Here is a 13,976-nt window from a genome sequence, read left to right as displayed (position 1 = left end):
TTTACGGAATTGGGAGGACACCAATCAACAGTACCTCCTGTTATGTGAAAGCTTATTAGCACACCAAAAAGCTGACCCACCCACACATTTACAGAAAGCCAAGGGTAAGAGACCATAAGGTTATAAACAGCCTTCTCAAAATGTCTGCGCTGGTAGGGCCAAGTCCCCAGTCAGCAGAGTTGCTGGATGGTTTGAGCAGCTGCCTCAGGAAAATCATGCAATCAGTGCCCCCCCCCCCAAATAGCATCTGTATTTTGTATTTGTTTTTTTCTTGACATTTGGCACCCTTGGAACCCCAGTTGACCCATCCATCACTGGAGATATCTAGCTTGTTTATATTATCACAAAAAATGTATATATTTATACTGCCTCGAAAGACAGAGTTGCCTGGATGATGGTGGTTGTATGTTTCTAACACTTTCAGAGTACTCTGTAACCTGAAGTGACCACTGGCAATGGCTGTTGGAGCAGTTCTCTGTCTGGAACAACGGAGGGTGAATGTCCCAGCAAACTGATGCATTGTACAAAACTAAAGCCCATCTTCAAAAGTACCGGAAATGTAACAGAAGCAAAGGACAGGAGCTGCTCCTCACCTGGTGTCCCATCAAAAATTAAGGGAAATGTCTTTTTCCAGTCATCGGAATGGAAGAAACAGGGAAACGTACGTCTGCGCCACAAATCAAGATGAGAACACAATCACATATTCTGTAACAAGAATCTTTTTCTTCAGCTGGAAATTATGGACCATTTTTTTTTCAATCGAACCTGGCCGATTTGGTAAATAAATTACATAAGACTTAATTTCAGACTGAAGTGAAGGCGGATCTATATTTGATCCTCTTGAGCAAAGCTTGCCAAAAGAGACGAGTCTTGGCGCAACATTTTTATGACAAATCTGATCTTTGTTCAGAGAAACAAACAAAGGCGCTGACTGGATTGTCCTTTGGGCTCTCGAGTCATGCCCTGGCCACTGCACAGTTCAGTCTGAACAAGAGAAAGTTGCCAGACTGAATTGCCTTCATCAGAAAACAGATGCTCAGATTAAGGCCTCCGAAACCAAAACATAAACGACAGCAAACGTTCAAGGTGCAGAAAGAAAAAATCTAGGTGAGGTGCAAAAAAGAAAGCTGCAAAGACACCATCTCCTCACGTCACATACCATATAAATATGTAAATAACAACAATTGAGCGCCGCTTTTTGTTCAACATTTCTCAGTTGCTTGTGTATCATGGGAAGAAGGGCAAGTTGTTCAAAAGCCTGCAGGAACATCAATAGGTGTATTAGGGAGTATTTACATGCAGGACTGGAGTCTAAGTGTAGGGGGATCTCGGTGCTCTGTAACAAGCCAGGCCTTTGCTATTCCCCTTCCCAAACTACCTCTAGTCATAGTCTATTCTGACTTCCGTAATGGCATCAAAGCCAGATTTGTCCATACTGGCCCTTCCGTGCACTGAAGTCAGGTGTTTTTTGAGGGCAGACTTGTGCTTGAAGTCCATGTCGCAGCAGTGGCACTTATAAGGCCGGTCCCCACTGTGGATGTTCAGGTGGTCCTGGAGGGTGCTCTTGGCTGTGAACGTCTTCAGACACACCATGCACTGGAACGGACGGATGCCCATGTGGCCGCGAATATGCCGGTTCAGGTTCTTCTTCTGTGTAAAAGTCTTCCCGCACTGCAAGCACAAGAACAGCTTGTGCATCTTCAGGTGGCGGAGATAGTTTTCCAGGTGGAGGAACCCTCTGGGACATTTGGGGCACTGATGGCGCCAGAAATAGCCAGTGTCCTCGGAGTTTGGGAAGTTGCCCCCTGTGTGCGCAGCTCCTTCTGGGTTCTCACTAGCAAAGCTCTGGAACTGAGCTACATCTGTCATCCTGCTCTCCACAGTAGAGTTGATCAAGGAGTGCTGAGTTTCGGGGAAATACAAGCTGTTTTTTGAAGAGGTGCAAGGCTGCGGAAACTGCTCATCATCCACACTGGGGACATTAATGGAATCCATTTGGAAAATGCAGATTTCATCATCCTTGTAGCCAATCTTGACGGTCGATATCTCAGGGCTTTTGACCTCCTTCCTTTCTGACATTAAACTCTGCAGGGACGGCTGCTGAATTTCCCCTTTCTCCTGTTTTATAGGCTCGTCTATGGTAACCGGGCTGTCCGCAGAAATCTCAATGATTTCACAGTCTTTATCAAGGCAGCTCTCTTTGCTTCCTAGCTCCATGTCAGAAGAGTGGCATTTCTCAGCACACCTTCCATTGCCTTCCACGGAAGCATCAATTTCAAGGTACCTGGAAAGGGCCTCTGTACACTTCTCCACAATATGCACCATCTGCAGGTAACTCGCTGCAGTGAGGTATTTCAAAAGCTCCTTCTTCTTCACCTCCAGAGCACCAGTGTAGCACGAAAGCAGCAGCTTTCGGCCGACTTCGGCACTCTGCAAAATAGTAATCCGAACCTGCTGGGATTGGGTAAGCAGGAACTGGTCCCGCATGAAGGTGGAGCAGGCAGCGAAGATTACTTTATGCCCGTGGAACTCTGTGTCGTTGATGTATATTGACACGTCGCAGAAGAGGTTTTGCTGCCTCAGCAGGTTCATCTTCTGCAGCATGGCATCCCCTTGCTGCTCAAACTGGAAATGGAGCACATCTGAATCGGCAGCCATAATCACAATCCTTCTGGGCGGAAGCTGAGGAATGAAACGGAAAAGAAGTTCAACGCATCAAAACAAACCATTCAACAATGGGGAAGACTGATGCTTTGTGCTGTTCTGGAAGCAGGTTTGCTCTCTCTACAGAGCCCAGGAGAACCAGCCTCTTTTTAGAACCCTTCCAGATAAGGGATGAAATGTGAAAAGAAAAGAAAACAAAGAGAGCCAAATGCATCCACCCTTGCAGCCGGGTCCCCTGAGATTATGGCCTTACACCAGGGGTCCCCAAACTCTTCAGCTCGTCGACCCCTTCATGAACTTTCACTTTCATTGACCCCCCCAAGCACTTATTATATGAAAATAATTTAATAAATACTAATAGTACTATGAACAACAACAGCAACAACAGCAACAAGGGATAGACCCATCGACCCTTGGGGGAACCTGCCTTACACTCCCAAAGGGCTGATCTTTATAAAAAGCTGGGCTACAAGGGCTTTCACAACTTTGGAGGTTTTTGATTTTTTAAAAGACCCGAATTTAGCAAACCGGTTATCAAGGAAAACTATTCTAGCCGTTTCCCTGAAGAGCTAGTTTTCTACACGAAGGGGAAGTGGGTTGCGAGCATCTTTTACACACACACACACACACACACACACGCGCGCGCCATTCTTTTTGCAGCAGGCCGGGAAAAGCCGGGTGGGGGGCGCTTGGACAGGCCCGCTCCCTGGGGGGCGAAACGGGGGAAGGACGACGACCCTGCCCTCCCCGGCCCTCCCCGCCCCGCTCACCGGGCGGCTGCCGCCGTCGACGAGGCCCAGCCCGGCTCGCTCCCGGCCGCGGCTGCAAGCGGTTCGCTGGCGCGGATCAACTTCCGGAGGTCTCACACATCTCCGCCCCCGCGACCCGGAAGAACATCCGCCCGCACGTGCGCCGGCTCCCGACTGGCTGTCCTCGGTCAGGGCCCAACCAATGGGAAGAGGCTCCGGGGAGCACGCGCCGGCCTTGCACAGAGGGGTCTCGCCGCGCAAGCGCGGCTCCCGAAAGTCTTTTTTAAAGGTGTTGTGCTCCGGGCGAGCTTCGGCTGCGCTTTCCTTTAGGCGCCCGACGAACCCCACGTACTTTTCACGGGCTGCAGATTTTCCTGGGAGTTCAGGCTGCAGCTCGCATCCTCTCTAGCCAGGGAAGTCGGGAGAGATGGAGCCCAGCGCCCCTGGGAGGCACCGGCTGGCCGGCGCGGATGACAGCTCTGCGTTGGTACCACCCCAAGGGACTTTACAAGCCCTCTAGGCAGCCCAGCGCTAGCCCTGGCGCAACGCGGGCGGGCGGGGTCTGTGCACGCGCAGGGGAGGGTGGTGAAAAGCTTTGAACTGGCAGCCTCCCCCCCCCTTCCAAATTTCCATCGGACTCACTCTGGCGCTCATCCCAGCCTGTCCACCCTTTCAAGAGCTCCGAACTATCAAAAAGGCAAAGAAAAATTACACCTTGGAAGGTGGTGTATTTGTTTTATTCTGAAGCCACCATAATGACTCAGTACACATACAGAAAGGTGAGAGGTCTTTCGGACACAAGAATGCATTTGCAGGTCAAAACAGCCTGTCTTCTCCCCAGGAGGTTTGCAAGGTGTTGCGGGGGGGGGGGGACTCCCCCCCCCTTGTTTGCCTGGGAAATTCCTAACAGGGAGGAAGGAGAATATTGCTGGTTGTGGTTCTATCTACCAATTGCTACGGAGTCACAAGATCCCAATAGAAGGGATCGAACTGGATACCTTTGAGGGGTCAGCACTCTACCACGTGCTCACTTAAATATTTGAGCCCCCCCACCTTCCTACACACAGTTACAGGTAGTCCTCTACTTAACAACCACAATTGGGACTGGAACCTCTGCTAAGCAAGGCTGTTGCTAAGTGAGTCACACCCAAGTTTTCCACCATTTTTGTCACAGCCGTTGACCGAATCCAGCTTCCCCCATTGACTTTGCTTGTCAGAAGCCGGCTGGGAACATTGCAAATGGTGATCACATGGCCCTGGAACAATGAAACTGTTTAAGTGTGAACCGCTCGCCAAGCGCCTGAAGTTTGATCACATGACCTCAGGGATGCAGTGACAGTCGTAAGTGCGAGGACTGGTCACAAATCACTATTTTCAGTGCCGTTGTAACTTCGAATGGTCGTAAGTCGAGGACTACCTGTACTATTCCCCACCCACTCCTGACCTCTAAGGATGAACAGAAGATGACAATGAGCAAGGAAGGAGAGAGTATGAAGCAGAAGTTGCATTTGCACAACTCCAAAACTCCTTGGCCTGAGATCTAGAAAGGCAGGAGTTTCCTCCTGAAATACATGAACACTTAGGAGGTTACTTTGGAGCAGGCAGACTTCCTGAGGCTTTCAAGGACACTTCCCAATCACATTTTTCAGGAGGAAACTGTTTCTTAAGCGAGTAAACACTGCAGGTCACCCAAAACACTGCAGATATTTGCCTCCTCTCTAGAGAGAGAAGACAATCCCCATTTCCTGCTTCCTGGCTTACCCAGCCGAGGAAAAACACCACCGTAATATGAAAATACCCAGGGACTCCTACGCCAGTCTATTGGCTAATTAGTAATAACTGAAATATTGCTCATACGCTATAATCCACCTTAAACTACTGACTGCTTAGGAATTTCTCTCCAGGAATAATTCCAAAGGTTAGTGTGGGAGAAGAACCTTCTCTCGCTCTGCCCTGGAGCTCCTGTGCACAGTGCCCCAAGTGCACCCGGGTGTTCCGGCACCGTGAGAGCCTTCTAAACGAATCCAGTCCTCTGTGGCATTACTTCTAATAATTTGCCAAGCGCCAACAGCATTTTAAGCACCATGTATAACCTAGAGAAAAAATGGTCTTGGGCTTCAGCGACAAAGAAGGCATCAACCACTGGGGTGAGACATAAGAAAGCACAGAAGCATGAGCTGAGGCCTTGCTAGCCCCGGAAGGGAAGCAGCTACAGAGAAAAGAAACCCACTTCTAGTTGCAAGGAGTCGCGCGGGTGGGGGCAAGCAAATGAGGGTGGGAAAGGGCAAGACATGCAAACTTCAACCATCCTAGCCTAAGCACGCAGTTTCCACGAAGGGTGGGGCAACATGTTCCACCCCTCTGCCGATCCGATTCTCCCCGTTTTGCCCTAAAGCCGTTGCTGCTGCTGCTGCTTCCCTCGTAAAATTGGAAAGGAACGTCATTCACCACGGGACAACTACGCAAGAGAATGCCTCTTTAGGGTAGGAGGAGCAAAGGGCAAGTACCTGGTGGTTTTAATAAAGAATAAAAAACAAGAAGCTCACCAAGAGGTGGCCAAGTAAAAAGAGCTTATAATTATCCAGTGTTTTTCTTTTTCCAAGAATTCAGTTCTGTCTTTAGCTTAAAAACTCCTCTGCAACGGGGCAGGCCTGTCCCTGTTTCTACCCCTTCGGCTGGCTCAAGAGCAAGTGGCTTCTTTTTGGCGGCACTCAACAAATGCAGGCCGACCAGACCAGGGGTCCAGCCTGCGCCAGCTCTTGTAACGTCCAAGGAGGGAGGTTCCGTTCGCAAGAGAGACAAAGTCACGTAGAGACAACCGACACACCAAATCTTTCTAAAGGAGGCAGCCGAAGACCTGCTGCGGTGCTAGGTTCGGCCCACAAGCTCAAAAGGCAGAGCTGTTTGGGGGCCGAGGCCCAAGCCACCCATCTCCCACTGCAGTCCTCTGTGGCCTTCCTGCTTGCAGAAAGAGACTCGAGGCACCTGCCTTAATTTGCACAGGAACTTTCACTCCGCAAGCTGAGCACAGCCTGGGCCAGCTTCCCCGCATCCAGCACCTGGCCGGCTTCGTTTGGGGGGCAGCCCTTGGAGTCTGCCCCCGAGCTGCAGCCGAAGGAGTCGAAATCCACCGCGGTGTCCTGGACGCTCCGCTCGTTGGCGTTGTCGAAGCTGTTCTTGCCGTGAAGCTGCTTGAGGTGCTTCCGCAGGACGGGCTTGTGGGCAAAGACCATGTCACAGTAGTTGCACTTGTGGGGTTTATCCCCGCTGTGCAAATTGAGGTGGTCCTGCAGGGAGCACTTTTGCGAGAAGGTCTTCCCACAGATCTTGCACTGGAAGGGCTTGATCCCTGCGTGCACCCGCATGTGCCGGTGCAGGTTGCCCTTCTGGGTGAAGGTCTTCCCGCACAGGAGGCACATGAACAGCTTGTGCATCTTCAGGTGATTGGCGTAGTTCTCCAGGTGCCGGAACACCCGGGTGCACTTGGGGCACTGGTGATGCCACTGGAGGCCCTTGTCCACCCCCCGGTTGCTGGGGCCGAACAGCTCCTTGGAGGCCACGATGAGGTTGTCGGCCGGCGAGTAGGAGAGGGCGTAGCTGTGGAGCTGGCTCTGCTCCAGGTCGCCGACACGATTCTCCACCGTGGAGTTGATCAGGGAGTGCTGGGGCTCCGAGGAAGGGAGGGCGCTTTGCTGCTCGGAGGAAATAAACTGGCCGGGGTCCTTTTTGCTGCCAACCTCCGCCACCTCTCCGATAGACTCCACTTTCACGATCTGGATATCGCTGTCGTCCACGTCCATGCTGTCCTCGGAGGGCTGGATGCAAGGCGAATCAGGTTGCAAGGAGTCCTCCTCCTCCTCCTCGTCTTCCTCCTCCTCCTCCTCCCCCCCGCTGGCCCCGGCAGCTGCCTTCGACTCGGAGGAGTGGGCCCGTGCCTGGCCTTCCTCTTTGTTTTCAAGCTTCTGTTTTGGCCTGATGAACTTCCAGAGGGCCTCAGTGCAGCGCTCCACAATGTGGCTCATCTGAAGGAAGCTGGCTGCCGTCAAGTAGTTCACCAGCTCCATCTCGGGAAACTCCAGGACGCCGCTGTAGCAGGAGAGCAGCAGCTGCCTGCCGACCTCCGAGCTCTGCAGGATGGAGATCTTCACCTCCCTGGAGTCGTTCAGGAGGAACTGATCTCTTAAGAAGGGCGAGCCGGCAGCGAAGACGATTTTGTGGCCGTGGACCTCGAGGTCATCTATGCAGACGGTGACGTCGCAGAACTTGTTCTCTTCTCTCAGCTTGTTCATCTTCTGCAGCATCAAATCCCCATAGTTGTCAAACTGGAAATGGAGACTTTCCGTTCTCTCGGTCATGGTGACGAGCCTAAAGGGTAACAACCAACAGGGGCAGTGACTCACCAGGTGAGACGTGAAGGACCACCCCAACGATCCTCCAACCACTACTTGCTAATCTTCTCCTGCCCGGATGGGATTCTTCAGCATTACGGATAGTCCTCAACTATTTGTTTAATGACCATCCAAAGTTATGACGGGGCTGAAAAAAGCGACTTACGACCTGTCCTCACACTTACGACTATTGCGGCGTCCCCAGTCACATGATTGAAATTCAGGCACTTGGCAACTGGCATGTATTTACAACGGTTGCAGCATCCTGGGGTCACGTGATTGCCACTCGCAGACACGTCCTCTGGCCAGGAGCAGCAGTGGAAGAGGGCGACCCGCCAGGTGAGGTCTTCTCCTGCTGCAGCTGTCCTGGGAACCAGAGGATGCTGAACCAGGCGGCCTCAAGTCTACAGCCTACAGCCATGGTAGACTGCCTCTGCACCGGGCGGCTCCTCCCCGGGCTGCTGGGTGACTCCGCCTCAGCCACGGGGGACGCGGGGCTTCAGCTTCAGGGCAGGAAGCGAGTCCGCCGCCCGCACCCCCCGCCCTTTCCCCCGACCGCCCGCTCCCCAGGACACGCTTGAGGAAGCGGGGGCAGCCCCGCTCGTGACATTCCTCCCGCTCGCCAGGGCAAGAGGGCGGCGTCGGGCCCGGGCCTGGCGGCCGCGAGCTCCACAGGCAACCCGCCGAACGGCGGATCGCCCAGGGGGGAGGCGAGGGCTCGGGAGGGGGGCTCCTGTCGGGCTGGGCTCACCTCCTCTCCGCCTCCCCCAGGCGCCGCTGCCTGGGGTCCGCCCGGGGGGAGGCCCGCGAGCGGGGACGCCTGGCCGAGCGACCGGCTCGCCGCCACCGGAAGCAGCTCTGCCCCACTTCCGGCGCCGCCGCTCCCTCCCGGTCGGCGCGAAGAAAGAGGGGGCGGAGGGGACGCGGGTTGCTAAGGAAGAGGCGGGGCCGCCCGGCGGAAGGGGATGCGGGCTTCCCCTCCCCGCCCGCCCGGCGCCGGAAGGGGCACGCACTGCTTCCGGCCGGGCCCGGTCACGTGACTGGGGCTGGGATCGGGGCGCTGGGGCGGCCTGACAGAGGCCCGTCAGTGGCGGCGGCGGCGCTGCTGCTCCCGCGGCGGGCGAGAGGGGCGGCGGCGGCGGCGGCGGCGGCCGTGCCCGGAGGACCTGGCTGCGGGTCAGTCCGGCTCGGAGCGCCGTTCCTGCGGGGCGCCGGGGGGCGGGGCCGGCGGGGGGCGGGGCTCTTCGGCCGAGCTGTGGGGAGGGGCGGCGGGTACGCCCAGCGCCCATAATCCATAATCGATAACGAGCCGGGATGCCAGTAAGGGGACGTCACGGGGGGATCTGTCTGGGCAGGAAGTGGCATCCACGGACGACTAAGAGCCCTCCTGATGAATGGCGGCCGACCCCCCCTCGCTCCAGCGGTGCCGGTAGCCGGGGCCGGGGCGCCGCCTCGGGACGGAGCCTCGGTCGCCGATCCGGATCACGGCTGGCCCCGCAAAGCGAAGCGGGCCAGGTCTCGACGCTCCTTGGACGGGGGACCACCAGGAAATCCCAGGGCGGTCAGCTGGCTTGGGAAGCGGGGAGAGCGTCCCGGGGGGCGGGGGGGCGCAGGGCCGGTCCTCTGCCGTCCCGCCGCCCGGAAGGGGGCATTTCCCTAAATTCACCCCGCTTCAGGCTTGACTCCAGGGCCCTTCTCCTTTCGCAGGTAGTGGGGAGAGCGGCCTTCCTCTTTCGTTACTGGGAGGAAACGATGGAGGCGCTCCTTGTACGATTATTCCGTCCGTGGCTTCCAACTTACCAAAGTGCTTTCTTCCTGTTAGATCGACTGTCTGTGTACGTCTCCTGTTAGCTTGTCATCAAACTCCCCCCGTTTATAAACACGGACATTTACAGGAACAGGCACACACGCACAACCTGTCTGTCTGTCTGTCTGTCTGCCTCCTCCTCCTGGTCTGGAATCTTTTACGCTTTTGTTCTGGAGACACTGTCAGGGTGCATATCGTTAAAAACGTGCTTCCTTAATGCATGTGACGGATCGTTGGAAGGCTAGGAGGGCGTTCTTGTGATAAGCGTCTTCTGAGTGGAGGTTGTGAAGGTAACGATCATATAGGTCCAGGAGGCTTTTCTCTGCCTTGACTGCATGCAACAAGCTGGACTAGCTCCATAGCTAAATTTTGTTATTTATGCTGGCGAAGTATTGGCCTTCGTAGGGCAATATTTCTTACAGTCATTTTTCTTGCCAAAAGAAGAGACCTCTGTTATTAAACTGATGTAGCTTATTCCATGGTATTGTTACTAGTCTGGGTAAGTTGGAGCTGGCTCTTACAGTAAATTCCATTTTAGAGGAAACGTGGAGGGAAACTTAATTCTACCCTTAGTTTGACGACTGACTATTAAACCTGCTCATATTTTGCATGTTGTATGAAATTGCTGTTACACAGTTTAAGAAAAATGTTTAATTGTAACATGTTTTTACTAGTGCTGATGATATATTGTCCACACGCTTTGAAAGGTGATTGTGAAAGGCGATTGTTACTAATAGAGTAGCCCATATTGCAATACATATACTCAATCTCAGAGACCAATGGAATTGAGAAAAAAGCTTAAGTATATATCTGGTCATTTGTTTTTGATTTCAACACGTTTGCAAGGATTGCCTTTTTGTGGTTTTCAAAGTTAAGAAGAGTGAAGGGAAACTCTAGAACGTTTAAGGTATTTCACATATTACATAACGACCCCCAGAATTGCAAAAGACTATTGTGCAAAAAGAGCTATTGCATGCTTTTCAACCAGGAACAGATAATAATAAATATGTATGCAGATTATGTGACTCAGGACTTCTTCATGTTTCCTTGTATAGGTTCCAGCCAATTTGAGAGCTGCCAAAATAACTAATGATTATTAAGAGTGCTGTCTTTCCATGCTGATAATCTTGCAGGGGGGCAGATTAAATTCTGTCATTCACGTTTTAAAACAGACAGTGGGATGCTTTACTATGCTCGTAAATAGTTCTACTTTGAGTCTCTAATCTTAGAAGGGAGCTGGACAAAGTAATCTACCTATAGATTTCAGGTTTTTTAGATCTGTCTCTGGCGCTGAGCCCCACCATGGCACCAGCCTAATCTGGAGTTGGTTATATGAGCATTAGAACCTGTAGGAAGCTGGATTGTTTTCTGTGCTTGCTTTTTAATTTTTATTCTACTTGTCCATGTCAGGATTTAGATTACCTTTAACATGATTTATTTATCTGGCAATCTACCCTCCATCAAAACAACCCTTCTCTTCAGCAGTCATACCGTTCTTTAAAATGATTGAAAGAGCAGAATTGAGTTTTCTCCTGAATGGACATCTAGGTTTTCTTCACAAGACAAGAGCTAAAATGCTTTCAGAGCAGACAATGAGACTGTCTGCCACCCTGTTGACAGCATTACGGTAATTCCTTATTCTGTGCCTCAGAGCAAATTGCATTCCTGTTACTTCTTTTGAGCTTTTTAAATGGAAATATGTCGTAAGGGGAGCAACAGGGTTTAGTAGTCTCAAAATGTTTGTTTGTTTATTTTTATCTGTCACATTTTTATCACTGCCCATGAGGAGGGACTCTGGGCGGTTAAAATGTTAAAATGAAACTTTACGCGGTATGCCAGTATTTCTTGTTTCCTCCTGTCAATTGGTTGAGTCAGATTTGTATTTCAGCATGTGCCAGTAGTGGCCAGAGGCTGCCAGGAACTGTTTGCAGGCCATCAGAAGAGGTGCCCTCCTGTGCCACCTCCTAGAAGACAAGTAAAATTTTGTGGAAGAGGCTAGTAAAATCCATGCTTTTATTTCCAAGATTGGACTGAGAGAGATTTTAGCTCCTGAGTTGCAAAAGCTCTAGAGCCGCAGTGGATATTACAGTACGGTGTTTTAGTGGCTGTTGAAGTGGGCCGCCAGATTTAAGGCTGTGCTGGTAAAGGGTTCTAATGTGCAAATGGAAGGCATTTCAGACACCCACTTGAAAGGGGCAGATACCCTTTTTTTAAAAAAAAAAATGCTGGCCCAGAAAAGTTAGCTTAAGCTTGCTGTGGGCCACATTTCCTCCACCTTGGACAATTATTTGAGGAAATTGTTGTTGCTGGTTAGTTGCTCAGAAGTACTGGTGTGGGGAAAAGGTTGCAAGGCGGGTGACTTTCACTCTCTCCCTTCAGAGGTATTTCTGGCCTCCCTGATAGTGTGTCGGTAGGGTGTGTTTAAAAGGATGGGGTATTTACTCTCTCTTCCCCCTTTTCCAAGTCGCCAGTGGGAGGAAACCTGGTGTAGGGCGGCACTGTAAAACTGGGATGGTTGCTGAATGACGGGTTGGCCTCGTTGACTTCTCCTGCAGCTTCCTTCCAGCGCCCCGAACCATAAATGATCTGGCACCGTGAGGTCTCCCAAAGGGAATTCAGGCTTTAAAGGGTGTAATAAAAATTGGGCTGCTCTGATTTATGCTGGCGAGAGCACTGGGGTGGAACTTGCATTGTTTCTCTTTTCTGTTTCTTGTTTCATGGCCTGTTGTTTTTAAACGAACAGGGAAGAGGGTAGATAGGCAGAATATTTTCTAGAAAAAATTCCCCTCCTCTGGGGCGTAGCTGAGCGCAGCATTCAGCAAGGCAGTTGTGTGTTGACCTCGCCTTGAACTCAAGTTAGCCTCTAGAAATTATCTTAGCATACAGTGTGTTGGGTTAACTCTTCAATTATCTGCAAGTCTAGAATCGGTGATAGGAAATGGAAGGAGACCGTTCTGGATGACTCTTTGCATTCCCTACCGTAAGCCGGAGCAAATTGAACCACAAGCAAGTACACTTGGTGTGCGAATTGGGCAACTGAATGCTTATCTTCCATGTTATATGCTAAAAGTTTGATAGTTTGGGATGGCTTGGAAGTGCCTTTCAGGGTCTGGTAATTCTAAATTGCTTAGACGTGGTTTAATTGGTCCTGCCCCTGCCCTCATTTTCTGGGGCAACATATTCAAGTATGCAAGTGAGTGGTCTGCACAGAATACACAAACTGTGATTGCTGGTAGCGTTTTGCATAGGGCGGAGACCGGCTGTGGAATCTGCAGCCAAGCTGCGTTCATGGTGCCCAGGAAATACAGTTTTAAAGGGGACTTTTTACGATTTTTGTGGAAAATTGGTCACCATTTTCCTGCACTGCAAAATAAGGTTACAGGCCTATTAAGACAGCTCTGCCTAATCTCCAGGACCCTGTGCTGGAGGACACACATTCTGAAAGGGCAGTTGCCCTCAGGGCAGACTTGAGGCTGTCTGCGATACCTCTCCTTGGCCGCGGTAGGCCTTCGCTCCCACCTCAAGGGACTTCGCAAGGAGCCTGTGGCTGATTCTGGCCCCGACTGGTAAAACCCTTCGGCACGAGAGCCACAAATATCTAGAATTTGACGTCTGTGCTTCTTTGACAGCATGCCGTGAGGAATCTAAGAACTCCTTCCCTTCTCAAAACAGTCCAGACTTTCTGGAATTAGCTTTAGAAACTGATGATGGTGATGATGTTTGTGTTTTTCAGGCACTTCCACCGCAAGCCCATCCATGAGCCATCCTTTTTTTTTTTTTTTAAGAAATGGACGACAAGGCCTCGGTGGGCAAAATCAGTGTGTCATCGGACTCGGTATCGACTCTCAACAGTGAAGATTTTGTCTTGATTTCCAGGCAGGGAGATGAAACGCCTTCCATCAATAACGGTAGCGATGATGAGAAGACGGGACTGAAGGTATGACCGTGGGGCGTGCCTTCCTGATCTTGGTGCCTTTTAGATGTGTCGGGACAGTAGCGTTGTGAAATGAAGATGGGGCGGACCCTGTTTCCTTTGTGAGCAGCTCTTTGCTGCGAAGCTTCTGGTGTTGCAAACGGAGAAAGCTTTTTCTGCTTGGAGACCGGCCAACTTCGGCTAAATCAGCATTCTCCGGAACGTTAAGGATGTCAGCAGAAGTCCATCAAAGGGCTGGGAGGGAGAATGGAATGGGGCTGGTCCACCTGATTCTCAGCTTGAGAGTTTTCCCAGGAAGGAGATAAGTAAAGGGCGCAGGCTTGTTGATGGGATGAAGGATCCCAGCCAGCCGGATACAGTTCTGGCGCTGGTCACTCACTGGCTGTGCTTGCGGGCAACAGTAAGCCAGAACTGTGAAAAACGCTGGCGTATCA

General features: G+C 51.6%; 3 protein-coding genes across 5 annotated transcripts in view; 1 reads left to right on the top strand and 2 right to left on the bottom strand.

Moving 5' to 3' along the window:
• Positions 1 to 1,099: 1,099 nt before the first annotated feature.
• Positions 1,100 to 3,542, bottom strand: ZBTB6 (zinc finger and BTB domain containing 6). 2 transcript variants are annotated; one of them, XM_063316269.1, is made up of 2 exons: positions 3,435 to 3,542; positions 1,100 to 2,668 (listed from the first exon to the last, which is right to left on the bottom strand). In XM_063316269.1, exon 2 carries the CDS (start codon positions 2,656 to 2,658, stop codon positions 1,381 to 1,383), a length of 1,278 nt encoding a protein of 425 aa, XP_063172339.1. In that variant the 5' UTR covers positions 2,659 to 2,668; positions 3,435 to 3,542; the 3' UTR covers positions 1,100 to 1,380. The 2 variants fall into 2 exon arrangements, with proteins under 2 accessions (XP_063172339.1, XP_063172340.1); XM_063316270.1 differs by having other exon boundaries at positions 1,100 to 2,671; positions 3,435 to 3,530.
• Positions 3,543 to 5,972: 2,430 nt separating this feature from the next.
• Positions 5,973 to 8,682, bottom strand: ZBTB26 (zinc finger and BTB domain containing 26). The gene is made up of 2 exons (XM_063316389.1): positions 8,553 to 8,682; positions 5,973 to 7,778 (listed from the first exon to the last, which is right to left on the bottom strand). Exon 2 carries the CDS (start codon positions 7,766 to 7,768, stop codon positions 6,404 to 6,406), a length of 1,365 nt encoding a protein of 454 aa, XP_063172459.1. The 5' UTR covers positions 7,769 to 7,778; positions 8,553 to 8,682; the 3' UTR covers positions 5,973 to 6,403.
• A 4,648-nt stretch (positions 8,683 to 13,330) lies between these two features.
• The window catches only part of RABGAP1 (RAB GTPase activating protein 1), a 37,782-nt gene continuing 37,136 nt past the window's right edge, over positions 13,331 to 13,976 (top strand). For both annotated transcript variants that reach the window (XM_063316377.1, XM_063316376.1), the window contains exon 1: positions 13,331 to 13,545. In XM_063316377.1, coding sequence (XP_063172447.1) covers positions 13,396 to 13,545 — 150 coding nt within the window. In that variant the 5' untranslated portion in view covers positions 13,331 to 13,395. The remainder of the gene's footprint in view (positions 13,546 to 13,976) is intronic.

This window comes from Candoia aspera, chromosome 16 (genome assembly GCF_035149785.1).
Source record: "Candoia aspera isolate rCanAsp1 chromosome 16, rCanAsp1.hap2, whole genome shotgun sequence".
Classification (NCBI taxonomy): Eukaryota; Metazoa; Chordata; class Lepidosauria; order Squamata; family Boidae; genus Candoia; species Candoia aspera.
This window is presented reverse-complemented; position numbering and strand designations above follow the sequence as displayed.

Coding starts and splice junctions, on each gene's coding strand:
- ZBTB6 (XM_063316269.1), bottom strand. CDS start 2,658: ATGGCTGCCGATTCAGATGTGCTCCATTTCCAGTTTGAGCAGCAAGGG.
- ZBTB26 (XM_063316389.1), bottom strand. CDS start 7,768: ATGACCGAGAGAACGGAAAGTCTCCATTTCCAGTTTGACAACTATGGG.